General features: G+C 44.6%; 1 protein-coding gene across 3 annotated transcripts in view; it reads right to left on the bottom strand.

Moving 5' to 3' along the window:
• Positions 1-21,320, bottom strand: part of GLI3 (GLI family zinc finger 3) — a 263,244-nt gene that overhangs the window by 189,245 nt on the left and 52,679 nt on the right. Inside the window, exon 2 of one of the 3 annotated variants that reach the window (XM_046669445.1) lies at positions 2,856-2,905. The exons of 1 other annotated variant lie outside the window; for it this stretch is intronic. In XM_046669445.1, the coding sequence (XP_046525401.1) occupies positions 2,856-2,859 (4 nt within the window). In that variant the 5' untranslated portion in view covers positions 2,860-2,905. Of the gene's footprint in view, positions 1-2,812; positions 2,906-21,320 lie in introns of all 3 variants that reach the window. One more of the 3 variants, XM_046669443.1, reaches the window with a different exon arrangement.

The raw sequence follows: 21,320 nt of genomic DNA on the forward strand, positions 1-21,320 counted from the left end.
TAAAAGGGAAAGTGCATTACAAAAAGATCAGCACCACCACGACTGCTGCTCACATTTATCGAGCACTTAGAAAATGAGTGCTAAATGTTAAGTGCTCTGTGCGCATTCATGCCATGGAATGCCCACAGGCCTATCAGGTCTGGATGATGATCACTCCAGTTATTCAGGTAAATATCCCGAGGCTCAACAAGTTTAAGCAACCTGCTTCAAGTCATATGTCAGGTATGTGGCCAGATGAACACAACTTTCTCCTCTATTATGAATGACTAGTAACTTCTGCAAAGAGCCTACTGCCAAGGGTCTGAAAGCACGCAGAACACTGATTTGCTTGCCATTTTTCTATATGTATATGTGAAGATCATCTTCACTGTTAAAATTATTCTTCCTCTTCCCATAAAGGTTATCAGGAAGGATACTTCAGACTGTAATCAAATGAACTTGTTAACTTCAAACCAGAATTGTGAAATGTGATTCAGAAACTTCTCTGAATTTCTAACTCTGCCCAGTTTGGAACTTGGACACGGTTAGGATCTCGCAGGGCAAGTGACAGCTCTCGTGCTCAGGCTGAATTACTTCCTTGTCACCGTATTTCTCCCAAGCCCTTCCCTCCGGCGCAACCTGTTCTCTTGCCACAGTGCCTCCATGTTCTGAATAGCTATTTTGCAAAGGAACACTTCACACTGTCTTCTCAGGGACTGCGTTGCAGGCTAAGAGGCAAGAGGCAGCCCGAGTATTTGGTTTGTGTTCAACTCCACAATAGGTCCAACAGTTAAAGCCGTACAGAGTTTACTGAGAGGGGCATATGTCCAATAGTTAAAGCAGCATATGGTTTATAGAGAAAGGGGGAAAACTTGTGCTTGGAAGCAGCTTTGCTGGGATTATTTACCAACAAATGAAAGGCCCTTCATGCTGCCCCAGAGCATACTCCCCTCCCAAGGCTGGAAAGGAATGCTGAATGAGCCAATAAAATCAGCGTCACACTAAGCAGAGACTTCTCCCCAACGAAAGATGATTATCGAATTATAGCAAATTTAAGAAAGGTTTCTCTTTTTTTGCAATCCAGAACAAAACCAGACTACTTCTGAAAATGCACTGTTAGGAATTGTAACTGTTCCTAAAAGTGCCAGATATATTTCCACCCATGCAATATTAAAACTAACAAGCGTCTTTTCAATTTCTTTTAACGATGGGGTATGCAATAAAAATACAGCAGGGCTTCATTTAGCCAAAAGAGCTGAAGCAAAAAGAACCAAGATAAATAAATAATAAACTTACATGGGCCACTTACCAAAAATAAAATCATTTAATTCAACCTTTTACAGGAGGTGCATGCAGCATTTTGAAAGCAAAAATTCTCATAACACAAACCTCCACTTAAAAATCACTGCCAGGGGCTGGAACCAGGACAGGAGTGGTTATTTCTTTTTCAATTTATTTTTTAATGTTTGGGTATTAATGACATCAACTGCCATGTCATATAATAAGGCAGCATGGTATAATAAAAGGAGTTTGAAAACCTAGGTCCCAGACTCGCCTCTGATACTTAATGGGTGTGTGACCCTGGGTAACGTAAAATACATCAGATTGTCAGTGGCCTCACATAACAGGCAGATAACAAAACTCACCCCTGTTACTTGACAGGGTTTTCTATGGGTTAAATACAATAGTATATTATAAACTATGGCATTTACGAGCACCAGGTACGACCCCTAATCTCCTCCTTATCTTTTTGATAAGACTGTTATGCAGGGTGGTGAGACATAAGTGCCCTGGACCAGAAGCTAGGAGACTGAGCTTCCGGGCCCGATTCCACTGCTACACTGGTGGAACCTTAGGCAGGTCACAGACTTTCTCTGGGCTGCCGCTGCTCCCTCTTACATAAAATGAGATATCACCCATCCTGTCCACCCAACTTCTCACAGATATCCTAGGAAAAAAAAGAGACAATGCAGAGAAGTGTTCCGAAACGTCTAAGGGAACAAACCCGTGTAGACCATCACCAAGAACCATGCTAGACGTCTGGGGAGACAAGAATCGCTGTTTCACAACCGGAAAACGGATCCAAGTTCATGACCTATAACTACAACGGGTCATCTCTTTCACCCACTTCTTTGATGTATCCTGGTCAGGCTCTTCACCAACATTTACAAAGTATGCCTGCTTGAAATTGGCATGAAAATATCAATCTCTTCTCTACTCAGCTTTCTACATTGACTTAAGACACTTGAATCTTCGCAAGAAAACCATTTTATGTTCCTCCATAAATAATATTTACAAAAAAAGATCAAGCAAATTCTCCTAGGGTGATTGTTGGCAACCTATATCCACTGCCTGTTTTTGTACAGCCTGAGCCAAGAATGGATTTGACATTTTTAAAGATTTTATTTTTTTTTCCTTTTTCTCCCCAAAGCCCCCCGGTACATAGTTGTATATTCTTAGTTGTGGGTCCTTCTAGTTGTGGCATGTGGGATGCCGCCTCAGCATGGCTCGATGAGCGGTGCCATGTCCGAGCCCGGGATTCGAACCGACAAAACACTGGGCTGCCTGCAGCAGAGCGTGCAAACTTAACCACTCGGCCACGCGGCCGGCCCCAGATTTGACATTTTTAAATGGCAGAAAAAAAATCAAGAGAAGAGTAATACTTCATGACACACTAAAAGTAGATGAAATTGAAATTTCAGTGTCCATAAATAGTTGTATTGGAACACAGCCAGGCTCATTCATTTTTTGTCTATGGTTGCTTTTGCATTATAAGAGCAGAGTTGAGTAGTGACAGAGACCAAACAGCCCGCACAAACCCCCAAATACTTACTATCCGGCCCTTTACGGAAGAGGTGCGCCATCCCCTGACTCACCCATCTCAGGACATGCTAAGAATCCCCATCAGCGAACCGATGAAGCGTACCTGGGAATTACATACAAAAATGAGGCACCACCTCTTAGCACAGATGCTTCCAAACCTTCAGAGTAACTGTAAGGTGGCTACCGCTATCACCCCACTTTATAGATGAAGGAAACAGGCTTAGAGAAAAGAACGTCCTCCAAGTCACGAGTCCCTAAATTGGGGATCAAGTTAGTTCCCTATGATTCTAAACCTGACAATTTATATGGTGGGGAAAGGAGGACTTCAGCTTTTCTTATAAACCCAAAGGTAGAGAAGAAAACATTTCCTGTTTCCTCTCTCAATGCACTGAGCGCTGGGATAAATAATGAATTTTAAATATAAAATGTGAACTGTGTGTAACTCAAGGTCAGTCTTCTTATCCAGCTTAGGGTGTGTCTGCACTTGTCGGGTTTTTGGGGTTCTTTTAAGAACAGTCACAAAACAAACAAGTACCCATTTATGTCACAAGCGCCACACTCTCCCTGGGAGTTGCAGGTGGCAGAGGTTATTTCCCACACATCAAGCTACTCGATGCACCATTTTTAAAGGATAAGGGAAAGTGCCCTCTGTTGAGCCAGACAGATTCCCTAATGATCTCTTTCTGATGGCAGGATGACCCAGACTGGCATGTACTTCTGTTAATAGTCATGGAGGTGACACACGCAAGAATAAAGTCTGGAGACTTCTTGTTCCCACCAAATTGGAAATCTCCCGACCAAACGCAGTCAGGGTTCTGAGACAGTGTGTCTGCAACTCGGGTGAAAAATTGGGCCCAGGGGTTTTAGGGCGGCTGGCTGAGTCAACACAAAGAATAGAAACTGGGCCAGGCCAGCCATTCTCCACGTTCCATTCATACAGATGTGTCCGTGTCAAGGTCCCCATGTGTCCCAGCACAAAATCTGACCTTCTGAGAGGAACAAACCCAAAATGGCTGCTGCCCTCGTGGCCCCTATGACTGTGGTTTTTATAGACACAAACTACCCGAGAAGAGAAGCACAGGCCACAGGCTGGTGCAGAAGACTGCGCGGACAGTAATGTCAGAGTCAGGAGAAGGCTATGAGAAAGGAAAAGGTTCTTCTTCAGGGGTTGAAGGTGGGAGCAGAGATGAGGCAGGTCTTCTTAGGGGAGGTTTGGGCAAGATCCAGTTTGGGAAAGTAATTCAGCTTTTCAAGGAGACTGGTCAATATCCACCAACCCCTCAGGGATCCAGTCAACTGACCCACGTACTCTTAACAGTTACGCTGATGCTCCAAAAGACTGCAGCTTTGGTTGGAGGGTATCTGTATGGTTTTTGTTTGTTTGTTTTCACACTTTTCTTTCCTCTTTAATTCACATCTTGCTGACACAAGTGAAAATTCTTATTTCTTGGCAGAAGCGCTGTAAGTTTACTGCCAAGCCATTTAGATAAAAATTCTTCCATCCTTATTTCATTGCCTGGTCTGGTTCTCCTAAAGTCTCCAAGAAGACTTGGAGAAGACAGCAACCAAAACATATAACCCAGGCCATTTTATTGTGCCTGACAATTCCGTTAATTCTATTGGGTCTCTTTAGTCTGCTCTATAATTTGGAGGAGAAAAAAAACACACAAAACCCCAGCCTGGTCCAGCTAGCAAACGTAACAGCCCTCCCTATAAAATGCATCTCACAGTTCATTAAGCGGAATATCAGCAACCATTGCGACCTCAGTCTTGGCTCAGGCAGAGAGAGGCTGCCTCTCCTTGGCTCTCCAGCGGCCCAGCCTCCCAAAACGATGAATAGAGGAAGCACGTCTTTATTTGTCTCCCTTCCTGTGCATTATTGGCTCTGGAGTCCTGGGGAAGATTGGTCCAGGAGAGGAAGGAGGAAATGTTTTTTTATATTTTCAACCTAACCTCCAAATCTACACGACAAACCTGTCTTTTCCCGTCAAATGACAACAGTATTCACAAATCACAGATGTTCCACCCAAACACGGATTCGGTGCACAACTGACCTCTTTCTGTAATATTCAGGCCACGGTCCTCCTTGCCAAGGGCCTCATAAATTACTCAGAATAAAACCAAGACAGGCAGTTACCTCTGTACACCTGCCTTTCGTGTCAGTCAGCTCCTCCTTTGCCCCACACTGGAGTGCTCTTTTGGCTCACTCCTGACTACCACAGCCCTCCCAGTGGCAGCAAGGAATGCTCCTCCCTGCCACCAATTCATCCCTTAGCCTCTGTCGTGAAAGTTGCCTCTTTCTGATTTGCCTTTTCTCCAACTACGTCTTTGTTGGGCCCAACATCGCCACCACTCAGTACACCATCGCTCTTCTGTATACATCAGGACCACTGAGCAAATCCTAAGATCTGCCCTCGTGCCTCTCCTGCTTGACCTTGTGTGGCCGGCACTTGACTCCTGAAGCTGTCTGTATTGTTTCCAAGATTTGTCATTTGGCCAAGTTCATGGCTTCCTCTGCACTGAAGCCCCGACACAGTCTTTCACTTACTCTGTACACGTAACCTTTGCGTACCTGCCTTTTTCTATAATTTCAATTTGAATGGTTCCAAAGTGTGAATATCCAGGCCTTTGGAAATTGATTTACCTTTTTAATGAGTCTATCTAGACAGACTTGAAATTCATTGTGGAGTAAAAAAATCAAAGTGAATGTTAACATATAGTTCAATTGAATAGCATGAACCAGAAAAATAATCACTAAAAAAATCCTGCACATACCCCCATGCTATAAAGTTTTGAAAGGTGGTGTTTTAATACGGTTGTATACCCTCATGCTTCAATCCATTTAAGGAACCTAAAAAGAGGTTTGGTTTTTACGTAATGAAGCTCCACATTCTAGGGGCAATCTTATTAGCGCAAGAGAAGGCAGTAACGAAATGATGAAGGAATTAAAACCTATTCGATAGATTGCACTCCCTGGAAGTTACAGCAAAGCTGTCGAAAGCCTTTGGCGTTAGAGTAATCCTACTATAGAAATCACAGGAACCACCAAGTTTTAGTAAAATACTTCCTTATCCAATGTGACCTGTCTTGCTGTGTTCCTAGCTAAAGGTTTTAAGAGTTAAAACAATTTGCAAAAGCATCAGAGTTGTCATAGAGGCTAGGAGGATTTTTATTTAATTCCTTTAACAAGTATCTCCCCCAGAAATACATATTCCTGAAGCCAAATACAGAGCCAGTTTTCCATATGAACCCTGAAAAACGAGAAAACAGAAGTCACAGATTAGCTTAATTTCTCTGATCAGGCTATTAAGACATAAATGTGCCACACAATTTATATTGTCATTAACTCAAAATATAATGCCAGTGCACCTGGAGGTCTCCTTCCCCGGCTGTGTCAGGCCCAGGCCTCATCCCAGTGAAAACTAGTTGCTGGCGACATCAAGTCCTAGACTTCTTTTGTGCTCTCCTGGGCTGACCACAGAAAGGGATACCTAAAAAGCCCCTTAAAAGTAAGCAAGAAGATTCTGTAAAGTCACTGAGCATACTAACATTCTGAGAAATTCAACCGAAAACGGAGAACCCCGTCTTGCCAAGAAGCTTCAAACCACAGAGGAAAATACAAAACACCGAGAACCAGATACCTTGGTGAATCCTAAAATCACATCTATTCAATCTTAATTTCAAGGGTGCAAAAGCAGAGTGTCCATGGAGCAGTGAAAACGGAAGCGATGTTAAAAGTTCTGGTGATCCTCTCACTCTACTGCCTAAAGATTTTCTAGAAGCACCCGTCACTTCTGTGCTCACAAAGCTTCCATGAAGCCCAGTGTCTACAAGACCAACCCCAGGCTGCTTGGCCTGAACAAAGGCTCTGAGAGAGAGGAACCACCTTTAGCCCTTTTCTTCCCCATCCTCTGAGGCTGCTCCACTCCCTGCCCAGTGCCTACCGGAGCATTTCTCACACTGCTCTCTAACTAGCTGTTCCCTCGTATGTCTCCACCACAAGAATATATAAGCTCCTCGAGGGCAGAGGCTGGATCTTAGCTTAGATGTTAGCTGTGGTGTCTCTTATGCCTGGCATACCACAGGCACCAGAAAATTATTCTATGGATGAATAAGTAGTTGACTGAATGGGGTGGGACTTCCAGGGGTCATGTGACAGTGACAGGTCAAGCTTGTATCCAGGGTAGCAGCAGCTGCATCCGTGTGATCAGGATCCAGTCCCAGAGGAAAGGACCCTGGGGTGTCCACGTGGGCCCTGGCAATGGAGCGCCTAGAAACAAGATGCCAGAAATGAAAGCATAGCTCTAAACAGGAAAGGACGACAAACAAGGAAGAGGGGGACAGAGGAAAGTCACCTATAGGAGCATTTTGCAGGGGTTGATTCTGATTCTTTATGCCCCTGTTTACTGCTGCCAGATTATCAGTTAAGAACATTATCTTGCTATTCATCAATTTAAAGCTAGTGTCCTTTAATGGCAGATAAAACATTAAAGACACTAAAGCAATGAAAATGAAAATAAACAGACAAAGAGCAAGAAAAGCAGACATGAACTCCTATACCAAAGACTTCCTCTCTCCTGGCGTCAAGCGTCACCCGCTCCGTAGACTGAGACCTCACGTGTTCAATCCTCACCTCATGACAGTTGCTGGGGAGGTCAATGTTTAGCCCGTGTATATGGGAAAAGTACAAAGTGATTCACAGTGAACAGAGAGACCCATAAAACTGAAAAGGCATCCACAGATACTTGGCCCTCCTTGAGATGATGAATTATCAGGTTAGATGTGATTGCAAAGTATTGCTAACTTTTAAATAGATGTACACACAAATGATGAATTAGCAAATAACAATTGAAGAATCTAGCTTTTCCTACACATACATACAGAGAACAAGAGAGAGAGAAATAAAGGTAACTCTGCCAGCTCCTTACAAGGGTAGGGCACTTTTATGTAGCACATGGATATTTTTTTTTTTAACTCTCAGCCTTTCATCTTCGCTCTGGTGAGGACGGCATTTGCCACAGGCTGATAAGTGAATGTGGCAGAACTTCAAAACTCATGTCAGCCAAAGAATCTAGGGAGGAAAAAAATCAGACATAAAGCTGGTAAAAGGCAGCTATAAATTTTTTTAATGCCTTTTATTTAATTCTACCAAAAGATCACAAAGCAGTGTGGTCCAGATTTGGTACCTTTCTCAACCTCAACTCAAGCACGCACAGGGCCTAAATCCAGTTTCTTACCCCAGAGATGTGGTTTTCATTAAACTAGTAAACCTAGGAAGGTTGCTTGTGAGACTAGTAAGTTAATAAACTCTTTCCTCTTAAGATAATTTGAACCTTCGATTTACTAGAGTGAATCAAGAACTGATAAAGAAGAAAATAACAGGATGTAAAATGTAATTCTTCATGTAGAGATGACAACCCAGCCTGAAGTCAACAGTTGTTATTGACAATTTGAATCCGTACCCAGTACCTTGTTAAGAGAACTCCACCACCTTCATCCTTGCCAAAACTAACGCCAAGGAAAGACAACAACACCACTGAGTATTGAAAGTCCATGCTGTTCTTTACTTTTCTCGAGATATAGGTGGAGAGGACAGAAGAAGGATGTGGGTGCATGAAAGTTTGTTAAAATGTCAGTTCTACTCCCAACAGCAGGGGTACCAAAAGACATATACCAGAATATTTATAGCAGCACTATCTGTACCCCAAAATCGGAAACTGCGAAATGTTCATCATTTGCGGTAGGAAGGATTCATAACTTGGGGCATATTCATGCAATGGAATACCAGAGAGCAAGGGGAATGAACACCTACACTGCACAAAACGTGGATGAATCTTGTAAACATAATTAGAGCAAAAGGGAAGAAGCCAGCTACAAATTTACAAAGCACAGAAACAGCCACAGCTGGGCTATGCTGGGAGAAGTCGGGGACCAACTGGGGGCTCCATGGTGCCCATGATGGTCTGCTTCCGGGGCTTGGTGCTGGTTTCAAAAACATGTTTGGTTTGTGAAAATCATTTAACTGTACGATCTATGATATGTGCTCTTTTCTATGTGCATATCTCCTTCAGCGGAAAGTCGTAGTATCAGTTCTAAAACCTTCCAGATAGTTCCCAAATGTCCTCTTCTTCAGATTTCTCCTTTGTGCTCCCATTCGCAAATGCTATGATCATTCTTAAACATGAACCTTACCGCTGTGTATTTTAGGTAGTTTCACACAAATATATTCAAATATTTGCAACATTTAAAACAATATTCCTCTATAACAAAAAAACTCCAAAAAATGAACACGAACAGGCACTCATTGAAGAAGACATTTAAATGTGTAAGAAGAAACTGAAAACTAGTTTTTACTTCATTGTATAATTCAAGAAGTAAAAAGTGAAACATGATACCGCTTTGTGGGGGTTTTTGCCTCGATACCAAATTAAGAAGTGTTAGTAAAGGAGAAAACAGTATTATCAGCAGGGGAAAAGCAGTGCATTTGTATACTCATATCTATACACCAGTCTGTGACCTGCTGACAAGCCTTAAATGCATATACCAGCTGGCCCAATGATCCCCTTCCTCGGTACACACCGAAGGAGTAATTTAGGTTCCATGCAAAGGCTTAGCTAGAAGGATGTTCACTGAAACATTATTTATAATAGAGGGAGTAGAACTCCTAAATAACCAACATTAGGAAATTAATACTATCCACAAAGCAGGGAGAAGAGAAGGACCGGGCACGGCGAGGACGGGAAGCGTACACCAAAATGTTCACAGTGGTGGTTATCTCCAGGAAATCAATTATGAGGGTTTTTAATTCTCTTCCATTTGCTGCATTTTCTAATACTTTCCTAAAATTTAAAAAAAAAAAGTTTTAAATCAATGTTTAATTTAGAAATAAATGTGTTTTTTCAGAGCTGTTTCAAACTTAAATATTATAGCTCTTATAAAGAATTTATGGGCTCTTTAAGAAAGCCTGTGGTCTTTCTGAAATATGAGTTAATGGTAAATAAAAGAGATGCCAGAGCTCTCATACCGCAGTGGCCACAATCAAGTATTTGCTTGAGCATCTTTTTTCTTTCCTAAACCCCCCTCGGGGTGGGAAGGAGGTATCAGGCATGCTGTGAGCTCATGCCCAGTTTAACCCTAATTCCCCTGACAGAACACAACCTGTGAGAATTCTTCTGTTTCTCCTCCCTGCAGCAGCGACCTGGTTGACTCAGCACACAGCTATTTGTTAATCGTTCTATGTGCAATTACATGCTTCTACAAAAACTGCAGCCTCTTCCACTGCAAACTCACACCGTCTTATCTTCCAGCTCTCCTGAACGACACAGCTCTAGGCAGTGTGTTATCAGTTCCCTCTGTCCTGCTTCTCACCTGAGCTTCTAATAAGCATCAGATTCAAAAGCAGGCTGGATTGCAAAATTTTCACAGATTGTTCAGAAGTCTCAACGTGACGTGATTTCATGGCCTTTTCTCTCATATATGTCATTGTGTCACAGGTTTCACTAAATGGCACATTTGTGCCTTCTGTAAGGGGCAGATCCTTCTTCCTAAACGAAAACATCAAGATTTTTAAAATCTTTTCCTATGAGGAAAACTGAGAGGGAGATAATATCTAAGTATGTCAGGAATGAAATAAACAGGAGACTTTCCAACTCCTGGGTCACTTTGTTGAAGAGAGGTGCAGATACACACGTGTAGAAAAAAGACTAGAAGGAAATGTACTAAAATGTGCATTTTCAGCCAGACATGAGTAGAGGAATAACAGTGATCGTTATTTTCTTTTGCTATGTTTCAATATTTTTTTAAATTTTCTACACTGACTATTGCTTTTGTTATTAGAAAGCCATAACCAAGTGTTACGGGACAGAAAGCGTGGTAAGACAGAAAGAGTACAGAACTGGGAGCCAACAGCCCTGGGACTTGGGCTTCTCACAAACCTCACGTCTATACACTTTCCAAAGCTTCTTTCAAAGGTAAAGGTACACCAAAGCTCAGCACCTGAGCTCCCTAAGGATCCCCTTTCTGACACAGAAACACTCGCCATTCCTTATCCATCACGGATATCACAGACCCACAACTGTGACATCACCTGTTCTTATCTGTTTCTCCTCAGAATTCTTTCTTACACTTGAATGATGCTTTTTGGGAAGTGGGGGGTGTCTTTTTTTACTCACAAAATAGAGTGTGCTCTCATGCTGACTCTAAGAAGAAAACTGTTAACAGCTCCAAATGGAGTCAAGAGTGGGAGCGTGCAGGATTCACCCATGCTACTCCAGTTCAAATATCTCATTTCAGCTAGATCCCCACGGTGGGTTTTGCAAAGGAGACTTCGACGTGTCTTCACAGCCCCACCACAGGCTGTGGTAGAGGAGATGCTGAACAATCATGGATGGCCACCACGACCATCCCCAGAGTCAGAGGGTTTGGGCAACTGGAATTTCTATCAACTAGCAGAATCAGATGATAAGACGCAATAGTTAACGGGCTAAAGGGATGAAATGGTCTCAAAACCATCCCACTCCCAAGCAAATGTATGGGTTGGACACATCCTTGCTGCCCCTTCCTCTAGCTGTAGCCGTCTCAGAGGCTCAGAGCCTGAGTAGCTTATGGGGCAGTGGGGAACAACAGCTCTGAGACCGCCCAGCTCTCCCGGTCCACCCTCGGATCTGGATCTGGGCATCCAACACGTTGCCCGGGAGCTGGAGAAGAGCCTTCAGCAGCAAAATTAAGATTTTCCCTTGAGTAAAGTTAACACAATTCATCCTTTACTGTTAACACCTAACGTTTAACAGGGCATTTCAAAGAGCTTTGCACGCACCTTCTATCTAACACCACTCTGCAGCAATCGTCCGAACTATAAAGATTATTGCACATTTTAGTGGTGGAAACTGAGGCACAGAGAGATAAAGCATCTTATTCAAAATCCCATCGCTAGGGAACAGCAGTCAGAGCAAAAAAGACAACTAGTCAAGACGGCTGACCAAGGCGGGCAGCCCTCCTGCCTGGGCAGCACCTTGCACTCTGGAGGGTAGACCAGTGTGGGCCACTGCTGTTGGTCCTTCTCTCTCTCCCTGCAAGCCAAGCTGTCCTGACGACGGTTACATTTTTATTTTGCTTCTTGCCCCAGGGAGATGCCCTGTGGAGGCTCATGAGATGCTTGCTGCCTTCCTCATCCGGACAGATGGTGCCTTCATGAGCACCAGACGGGGTCAGCCGAGCTGCCCTTGACAGACCCACAGGCATGAACTGCTAAAGGAATCAGTGGAAAGCCTAACGCACACCGAGAGATTTCCTATCTCTCGTCTTCCCTGACATCCAAGCGACTTTAAGTTACTTCTAAGGCCCAAGTATGGCTCTCATTTCTGGAAAGCAATTTTGTAAATTGCATTAATACTACTTTTTCAGTCTCCACAATAAACCCAGCAGCATGAAGGGACAAGTGTCCTGCACACAGCTGGGTAATGAGTCTGCAGTCTATCTTTGCTTTTGTGGAAAGCTGCCCATTTATTCTGATTTAGAGGCAGATAAATATTATAATATTCTGCAATTTTTTTTTCTGTATTTTCCTGTTCTCCTTTCCTTTCCTCAATTGCATCCTAAAACGGACCTGCCAGAAGACTGACGACAGCATCCAAACCAGGCTCCTCTCATGAGCACAAAGGGTTTTCCCAAAGCAGAGAGAACCTCAGGGAATTCTTTAGGAACACTATGGAATACAGCCAATGGCCCTCAGGAAGGGTTCACACAGAGGGGGGAAGAGGAAGAAAAGTGAAAACCGTAAGACTCCGAGAACCAAAGTAGAGCTTGTCCATTTCGGTTCTTACAACTTTCCATCTTTGCTCATTACACACTGGACACACACTTGACCACTGCCACAGGGCTTTTGTTTCTGCAACACGTTAAGGAATTTTAGAAAACTTGGCCTGCTATGTGAGTTCTACAAAAATATCCTAATTTTATATTTCTTCCAAAGGACAAAAAAGGCAATGTAAAGCAGATCCCTGATGCTATTTGATTTTTAAAAAAATTAAATGTAGTGTGGTTTCAGGTATTCTATGGGATAAAAGGCTCACAAATATATACGAGGCATTAATGGTTAGGACATAATATAAAATATAAACATTCTCATTGTTCAAAAATTTCAGATGGCAATTTTATCAAATTTAAGATCAATTAAGGCTACCCATCACCTCTTATGATCTGGGCAACTAGTTTTTCTTTTCCATCTGACTCATTCCACTAAACCAGGTAAGTTCCCCCACCCCCAATAATACAAATAAAGATTTCTTTTGAGAATTTTTCTCTGTGAGAAATGGGGAACTGACCTACAAATTCTGATTTCCTGACTCCAGTTTACTGGGAACTAGTTCAAAATTGAGTCTAGAGATGTCTGCAATGTGTGTCAAATCTGCTTTCAACTGAATTCACCTTTCAGTCTACCCCATGGACTTGGCCAGCTTCTTCCCGCCCGACTGTTTATTCATTGCCTCCCGTTGAAACGTTAAAAGCTTCGTGTTGTTAACCAGCTGGTAGAGTTGAGCAAATCCTCATAAATCAGCCCTTTGCCAGACGACCTGGGAGTTCATGGTAGCTCTTCGCTGACACACAGAGAAAACAACTAAAGCACGTTTCGGTTCACAAAAGAACCTTCGCGTGTTCGCAGACCTCCTCTTTCATCTGTCGGTTCACAGGTCGTTTTTGATGAACTGTGTTCCTCAGTCGCCCCCCCCAGGGCCGCACAGAGGGTGACAGCACAGGCTCGGAGTCTGGCTGCCAGGGTTCAAGGCCTGGCCCCTCACTACACTCAGCAGACAAGTCCCCGAACTCCCCAGCGCCATCGCCTCATCTGCAAACGTGGCAATGGCAGTGGCTTGCCGCGAGGATTAAGGGGACGCCCGTGAGGAGGGTTCTATAGATGTGAGCTCTCAGTAGATCCTCTCGCCCCATGCTGACATGCAGCATGTCTGCAGAGTTGCGGGTTATCCTTCCTGCTTGATTTATATAAATTCGGCTTGTTAGCTCAGAGTTGCACCCGGTACAACTTTTTGAGTCCATTAAGTTCCTAGAGAGACTTAGACACGAGCTGATCAAAAACACACCACATATGTGATATTTCATCCACCTGTGGGTCTGTAACCGACAGAGTGATAAATGCTCTTAAGTGCTGCCATTTACCAGTGATGCTAGCCTGAGTAAAGTGCGCTGGATCAATTTCCCCGAAATGCTCGCCCTTCGCACCTCAGCCCAGTTGTGCGAGCTGAGGAAACAAACTTCACCCTTTTGGGCCTCAGTTTCTTCATTTCGAAAAATGGAAGTGCCAACAGCGTCTCTCATAAAACTTTTGTGGGCAGGAAACGAGTTAAGTTAGACAAACATATAGAGACTCAAAATATGCTCTGGGGGAGTAACCGCCCCGTGCGAGTTTCAATTCGCATGTTAAGGTGAATGAGGATACTAACAGCAACATCAATAGCTACTCAACGGCAGGCTGTGCAAACCCTTCACATCTCTGATTTCCTGAAATCCTCATCACAATCATGTTATGCCCATTTTGACAATGAGAAAACCAAAGCTTAGAGAGGGTAAGAAAGTTCCCCAAGGTCAGCAGAGTCAGATGAAGACTGGGTCCATGGGACTCCACAGCACACGCACTCAACCCTGGGCAGGACAGGCCCCACAACCAGCCCCTTCTCTGTGGCAGGTCTGAACTTGTCAACTGAGCTCCAAGTCACAGGCAGAATGATGGAGGATGGCCACATGGGCTAGCCAGCTAGATGGTCCAACCCAGGCATGGTGACCAACAAGGCGACAGATGCCCTGGCCAGCCTGTCATGAAAGCCTATTTCAATTGCATGTAACACTTACTCAAACCCCATTACTTGTACCCTACATATGCTGGTGCTGACCCAAAGACATCCTCAAAGATTCATCGAGATGCCAGAAAGGAGCCGGGTTCCAAGCAGAGGTACAAGAGAACGCCCCCTCCAGAGTTTTGTGCACTGCTTTGCCCCCAGGTCCTGACAAATCCGGTTTAAGCCCATAGATCACACAAAATCCTTCACGAAAACAGATCTGTTGGCTCTGATTTCTAAACCTTCTCTACCCCCATCCCGGATCAAACCAGCCCATGGGGCCAAGAATCCCAAGGGCACATTTCACCCCCTTTCCCTCACAAATATCACACACATGTCTGTGTACGTGTATCGCGCTCTCTCTCTTTCTCTCCCCTTCCCTCCTTCCTTTCCTCCCCACCCCTTCCAGGTGCTTGGCCCAGAATGGCCCAAAAACTCCTCGTTCAGTCAGAAGAAATAGAACAAGACAGGAATTCATGCACACAGATGCCCAGAGCGACACAAGCCCATCGGCTGTACAAACAGCAGACTCTCGCCCAGGCCACACTCAGCTGGGACAGACTGCTGCCTCACCTTTCATGTGTCTGAGACAACCTGCTCCTTCAGCCCTAGGCTACTGAGAAAAATAAAAGGTCCACAACTTAATTCGGCGAGGAATTCCTGCAAGGAACCACTTCCCGAAGCTTCAGCCAGGGGTGAGGCTCTCCTTTGGACTCAGTAGAAGATGGATTATGGATCACTGCCCCCCCGCTGCCTGGAGGGGGCTGGAGACAGGGAGACTGTGGGCCCAGGAGGAGCGCAGAAGCTGTGCCCTCTCGCCTCGCACATGTAAAACCTTCCCCCAGATTTTCAAGGCAACGGCCAAGCTATTCAACAGAAAGCACACAGGAAAACGGAGCCAGACTTGAGTGGGAGGGGAGCTTCTCATGGAGCCGAGAAGGGGACACACTCATTCATTCATTCACTCCTGCCTGATTCACTTCCTTCCTGGGCACCCAGTGTGTCACACAGGCGCTGTGCCAGGTGCAATGAGACATCTCCTTCCTTCCCTCTGACAGGTCCCCGTCAAAGAGCCCGTATTCTAGTCGGGGGGAGGGGGGGTGACTGGAGATAGGGGTGGTCAGTGAAGGCCTCAGGGGACCCTCAAACTGAATCATGTCAACTCTCCAGAGATGCCAGTGCGGGGAGAAGAGACAAGAGGCAGGGGAACAGCCCCCACAGGAGGTCAGCACCTTCAAGAACAAAACAAGAAAAACTCCTATGACTTCAAACCCGGAGGCGGACTCAGCACAAGGCCTTTTGGAAGCCATTGCAGTGAAACTCAAAGGCCAAATAAGGGGGAAAAGGAGGCTGGTCCACCACCATCGCCAGTCTGCAGGCGAGGAAACTGAAGTGAGAAAGGGTGGAGGACATGCGGAGTCAGTGGCAGCTCTGGGTCTGAACCCCTCTGAGTCCGGGACCCAAGCCTCTGACCCCGAGTTCCGGTTGCACTTCTCCAGGCTTTCAAACATAGAAATTGAAAATGTTAAATTTGATGGAAGGATGAGCATTAATAAGCAGTTTATCAAAGGGATACAGGAACCAAAGACAAAGCGCAGAGGGAATCAAATTTAAAAACAGAGATCAGCAAAGACAAGGGGCTAAATTTTTAATAATGTAAAACTGACACGAACAATTATGTGCTCCTCAGGAGAAATTCTTCGGGCCTCCTTGCCTTGGCTTGGCCAGGAAGGCAATGCTAGAGTGTCACAGGCTGGTGGGATGCCTAATGCATAACTTTTTTTTTCCACTCTTTTTATTGTGGTGAAATACACATAACACAATCATTTACTACCCTAACCACTTTTAAGTGTGCAGTTCAACGGTATTAAGTACATTCGCATTGTTGTGTAACCGTTACCACCATCCGTCTCCAGAACTCTTTCCATCTGCCTGATGCGTAACTTCTGATGAGGTTCTGCTCCAGGCAACACGGCTCACAATCCCATAAACATTCACTAAGCCCCGCCATGTGTGAGAGAGCACGGATGTCAGCGCACCGAGACAGACATCACACAGCTCTGCCTTCATGGAGCTCAAAGTCTATGGCAGAACTGGCCACACGATCAGATCTGCGCTAAAACAGATGTCAGGTGTGCACAACTGAGAAATCAAGTGGAAACAGCAGATGCCCCGCCTCAGGGCCCAGCAACAACGAGGGCCCAGCTGTGTCCCAGCTGAGGGGATGCTGGCCAACGACAGCATACAAATGTCACAAGGAACCAGAAGCCACCCACGCAACTTCTCTCCTTTGGAACAGAAAGTTCCAGGAGAAGACAGAACAATGTGTTTCACTCAAAGCAGTGGCAAAGCTGTAAAAGTTAACTCTGTGTTTCATACAGGCAGCCTCTGCCGAGACCGGAGTTTCGGCTGGGGGTCGGTGGTATCAATGAGAGCAAACGGCAGGCCGCCAAGAGGCAAACATTGACTCCCACAGTCACACATGGAAGTCTCTTTGGCAGCTACCACCCCTGCAGAAGCCGTGTACTGACCACACTGGCATATGTGCCTTCGAAAAGATGGCCTGCTCTTGCCACCTAAGGTAAGGCAAAAGAAAAAAAAGGACCTTGCCTTTGATCTCCAGGGAATTTAGCATCCTCTCTCAAGAAGAAAGGGGAGATGGTCCTTTCGCAGCACACAGAAGGGCTCCACCAGATTGAACCAGGGCCCCTTCATCCATTCAGCAAATATGCATTAAGCTCCTACTATGTACTAGAGTCTAGTAAGCGGACCCCATTCCAGGCACCTGGGCTATGTCAGCCCACAAAATAGACACGAATTCCCAGTGTTGGAAGCCTAGAGTATAGCAGAGGAAAGAGGCAGTGTTTGTGAGAGAGCATTAAGAGCAAAGGAAAAATAAAAAGTGAGTCATGTGAGCGGGATCAGGCGATGGCACCTGGGTGGGAGGCAGGCAGGAGGCAATAAGGTGATTGATCCCGGTGGATCTCGCTGAAAAACTGACACTGGAGCACAGACTGAAGGAGATGAGGGCGTTAGCAGAGCAGATGTGGAGGAAGAAGGAGCAGCTAGAGCAAGAGGCCCTGAGGCTAGAGCTTTCCTGGGGTGTTGAGGAAACAGCCTGCAGGCCAGCGTGGCTGGAGCAGAGCGGGGCAGGGGGCAGAGATGGAGGGGCCGAGCATGCAGGGCCTTTAGAGGACTTTGGCTCCCAGGGAAATGGGAACCCCTTGGTGAGTTTTGAGCAGAAGAGTGACACAATCCAATTTACATTTTTAAAGGCTCACTGGGACTCTGTGTTGACAAGAGACTGTACCGGAGCAAGGACTGAGGAGGCAAGAAGCAGGGGAGGGGGCTCCTGGTGTCATCCAGGAAAGCGCTGAAGGGGGTTCCCAAGAAGGCGGTGAGCAAGGAGCAGACTTCGGTCCTAATAAGCTGGATTTGGTGGTGAGTATGTGCGTGTGTGTGTGAAAGAGAGAAAGGATATGGTTCCAACATTTGGGGCCTGAACAACTGGAAGCATGACCTTGCCAACAAGTAGGGATGGGAAAGACGGAGATGAGCAGGCTGGAGAGGATTGGAAATCCGCTCAGTTCTGTAATGTCACATGTAAGATGTCTATTAGATATCAAAACAGAAATGTCTAATAGGTGGTTGAATATATGAGGAGTTTGGGGGGAAAGGTCTGGGCTGGAAGAACAAATCTGGGAGTTAGGAGCAAATTGAGAAGATGAATGATATTTCAATTCATAAGACTGACTGCCATGAGCAAAGGAATGAGCAGAGAGACAGAAGAGGATTCAGGACTGAAATCTGGGGCACCCCAGCATTAAGAGGTTTGGGGAAAGAGGAGAAGCCAGCAAAGGAGATGCACAAGGGGTGGGCACCAAGCAGACACCAGGCGGAGAGGTGACCTGGCTGTCAAATAAAGAAGGTACCCTGAGGAGGATGAAGAGCTGTGTCAAACGCTGCTGATGGGCCAAAAATGAGGACTGAAAACTGACCAGTGAATTGAGCAACGTGGGGTCACTGGTGGCCTTGACAAAGCAGTTTTCATGGAGCAAGAGATCAGGGCAAAGCCAAAGCCAGAGCGGCTGTAAAAGAGAATGGCTGAAAAAAAGATGGAGACGGTGAATATAAACTCTAAAGACTTCCTGCAAAGACATGAGAGGCAATAGGGTCAAGGAGCTTTGTTTGTTTCCTTTAAGAAGATAAATATTCATATACTGATAGGAGCGATCTAGGAGAAAAACAAAATAGATGCCATAGAAGGGAAAGGCAATGGCTGTGGGAGTGACGGCATAGAGAAGGTGAGAGGGATGGGACTCTGGGGCATCTGAAGGAACTGGCTTTAGACATCATCTGAGATAACAGGGCACAGCAGGGCATGAGGGCACAGATCCTGGGAGGTAAGGAGACGTGGCTGGAGGAGCTGGTGAAAGTTCTCTTCTGTTGGCTTCAATTTGCTCAAAGTGGAAAAGTAAGGTCATCAGCCGAGAGATGAGGAGGCAGAAAGAGTTGTTGGAGAGACGAGGAGAAGACACGCAACAGTCTTTCTGGAAGAAGGGAAAGTGAAAGAACTGGGAGGTATACTTCCAGGAAGCTGCATTAGATCTTTGAGGCCTAAAAAGGTATGATGTGATTACCCTTTCCACTGTCTACTAAATAAAAATAAAGAATGGCCCAGAAGGCTGCCTGTTTCTCAGGAATGGTCATCTTAAACGGCAAACATTATAAAGGATCTTTAAAAGATGAGCTTTGAAACGTAAAGACCCATTATTTTATATGGATCTGGAACTATTTAGGACACCTATCGATAACACGTAACTGGTATTGCCAAGGAATGAGAAATATCGATGATGCTCAAAAGGAAGCGAGATCTGTTTTCTCCTTATAAAGCCAATGGCTTCTTCCTTGTAAATATCCAGTTCCCCTTAGAATTTAGGGATGTTTGGTACAAGAAGTAAGAAATAGTTTGAGAGAATCTCAGCTCAGAATTATACAGCCTTAAAAAATTTTAGAGGGGGGCCAGCCCAGTGGCGTAGTGGTGAATTTTGCGTGCTTTGCTTTGGCGGCCCAGGGTTCGTGGGTTCAGATCCTGGGCACAGACCTACACACTGCTCATCAAGCCATGTTGTGGCAGCATCCCACATACAAAATAAAGCAAGACTGGCACAGACATTAGCTCAGCGACAATCTTCCTCATGCAAAAGGAGGAAGATTGGCAATGGATGTTAGCTCAGGGCCAGTCTTCCTCAACAAAAAAAAATTTTTGAAGGTACTCCAAGCATTACCCATTATCTGGACGAGGGACTGGTAACCTCTTTCTGTAAAGGGCCAGAGAATAAATATTTTCAGTTTTGCAGATCATTCTGTTGCAACTCTGCAATAAGAGAGCTAAAGCAGCCACAGACAATAACAAACGAATGGGCATGGCTGTGTTCCAATAAAACTATATCAACACAAACAGGCTCTGGGCTGGATTTGACCCTCAGGTTATAGTTTGCTGACTCCTGTAATCTAGAAAACAGACATCTTCTAAGGATAACGTTAGAGTATCATAAATTCTTGCCTACACTAAAATTATTGGTACCTAACAAAAGGAAGGTCCAGACGCAATGCAGAGCATAACGGGCAACAGGATTAAAATTCCAAGTCAACGTAAAATTTCCATAGGCTATTCCTAGTTTATAGAAGCTCTTTTACGGCAACTATATAAATATCTTTCACCTGTAATTCCAAAATGTAATAAAAACCTCCATTAGTCCACACTACACTCCTCTGAGATTATTATACCCATTTTCCAGACAGATAATGGCCTCAGTTGTAATCTACCATTAAAGTACTTACAAAAAGTGAAAAGGTCCTACATAACCTAATAAATAAAACCAAGCACTAAATAGCTAGAAAATTCAGCCGCAAACCCAACTTTCCAGAGTCTGATGTTTTATCTATTGACTGGACTCCCCTCTCAGATTACAGGATTTCAGAGTAGTCCTTTTAGATAGGGTGGCATGTCTTTTTTTCATGTTTAGGTCCATTTATAAGATTCTCTATAAAAGTTCTTTCTCTCCTAGGCTCCTGGGGCACCACAATGCACAATGTGACCCCAAGAGTCCAGGTCTATTTTAGATTCTCAGGCTTCAAGCAGCACTGTCCACTAGAACTTTCTGTGAAGATGGACATGTTCCCTATCTGCTCTGTCCAACAAGGTAACCAGTAGCCACATGTGGCTGTTGAGCACTTCAAATATGGCTAGTGTGACCGATGAAGTGAATATTTAATTTTACTCAATTTAAATTTATTGAAATGTAAATATAAACAGCCAAATACGGCTAGTGGCTACCATGTTGGACAGTACAGTTTTAAAGAAAGAAAATGAAAATGAGAGCATACCAAGCATTCCTTTTCCTTTCTTCTTTTTCTGGCTAAACTCTCCTCCAAAGAGTCCCCAAAATCTTGTTTTTTAAAAAAAAATTAATCCCTACAGAGGACGCTCCTTACCAAAAGAGCCGGAGCTTCCTAAACACAGTTCTCTGGAGGAACTTCAAGTTTCACTTCTTCCCAGCCAAGGTCATTACCAACCTTCTGACCTTCAGTGGAAGATAAGGCCTCATATAGAATGTAAAAGATATGCTCTCTCTGTATAAGAACTAATTTTTTTTATTTTTTGAC

This window comes from Equus quagga, chromosome 8, assembly GCF_021613505.1.
Source record: "Equus quagga isolate Etosha38 chromosome 8, UCLA_HA_Equagga_1.0, whole genome shotgun sequence".
NCBI classification, from domain to species: domain Eukaryota; kingdom Metazoa; phylum Chordata; class Mammalia; order Perissodactyla; family Equidae; genus Equus; species Equus quagga.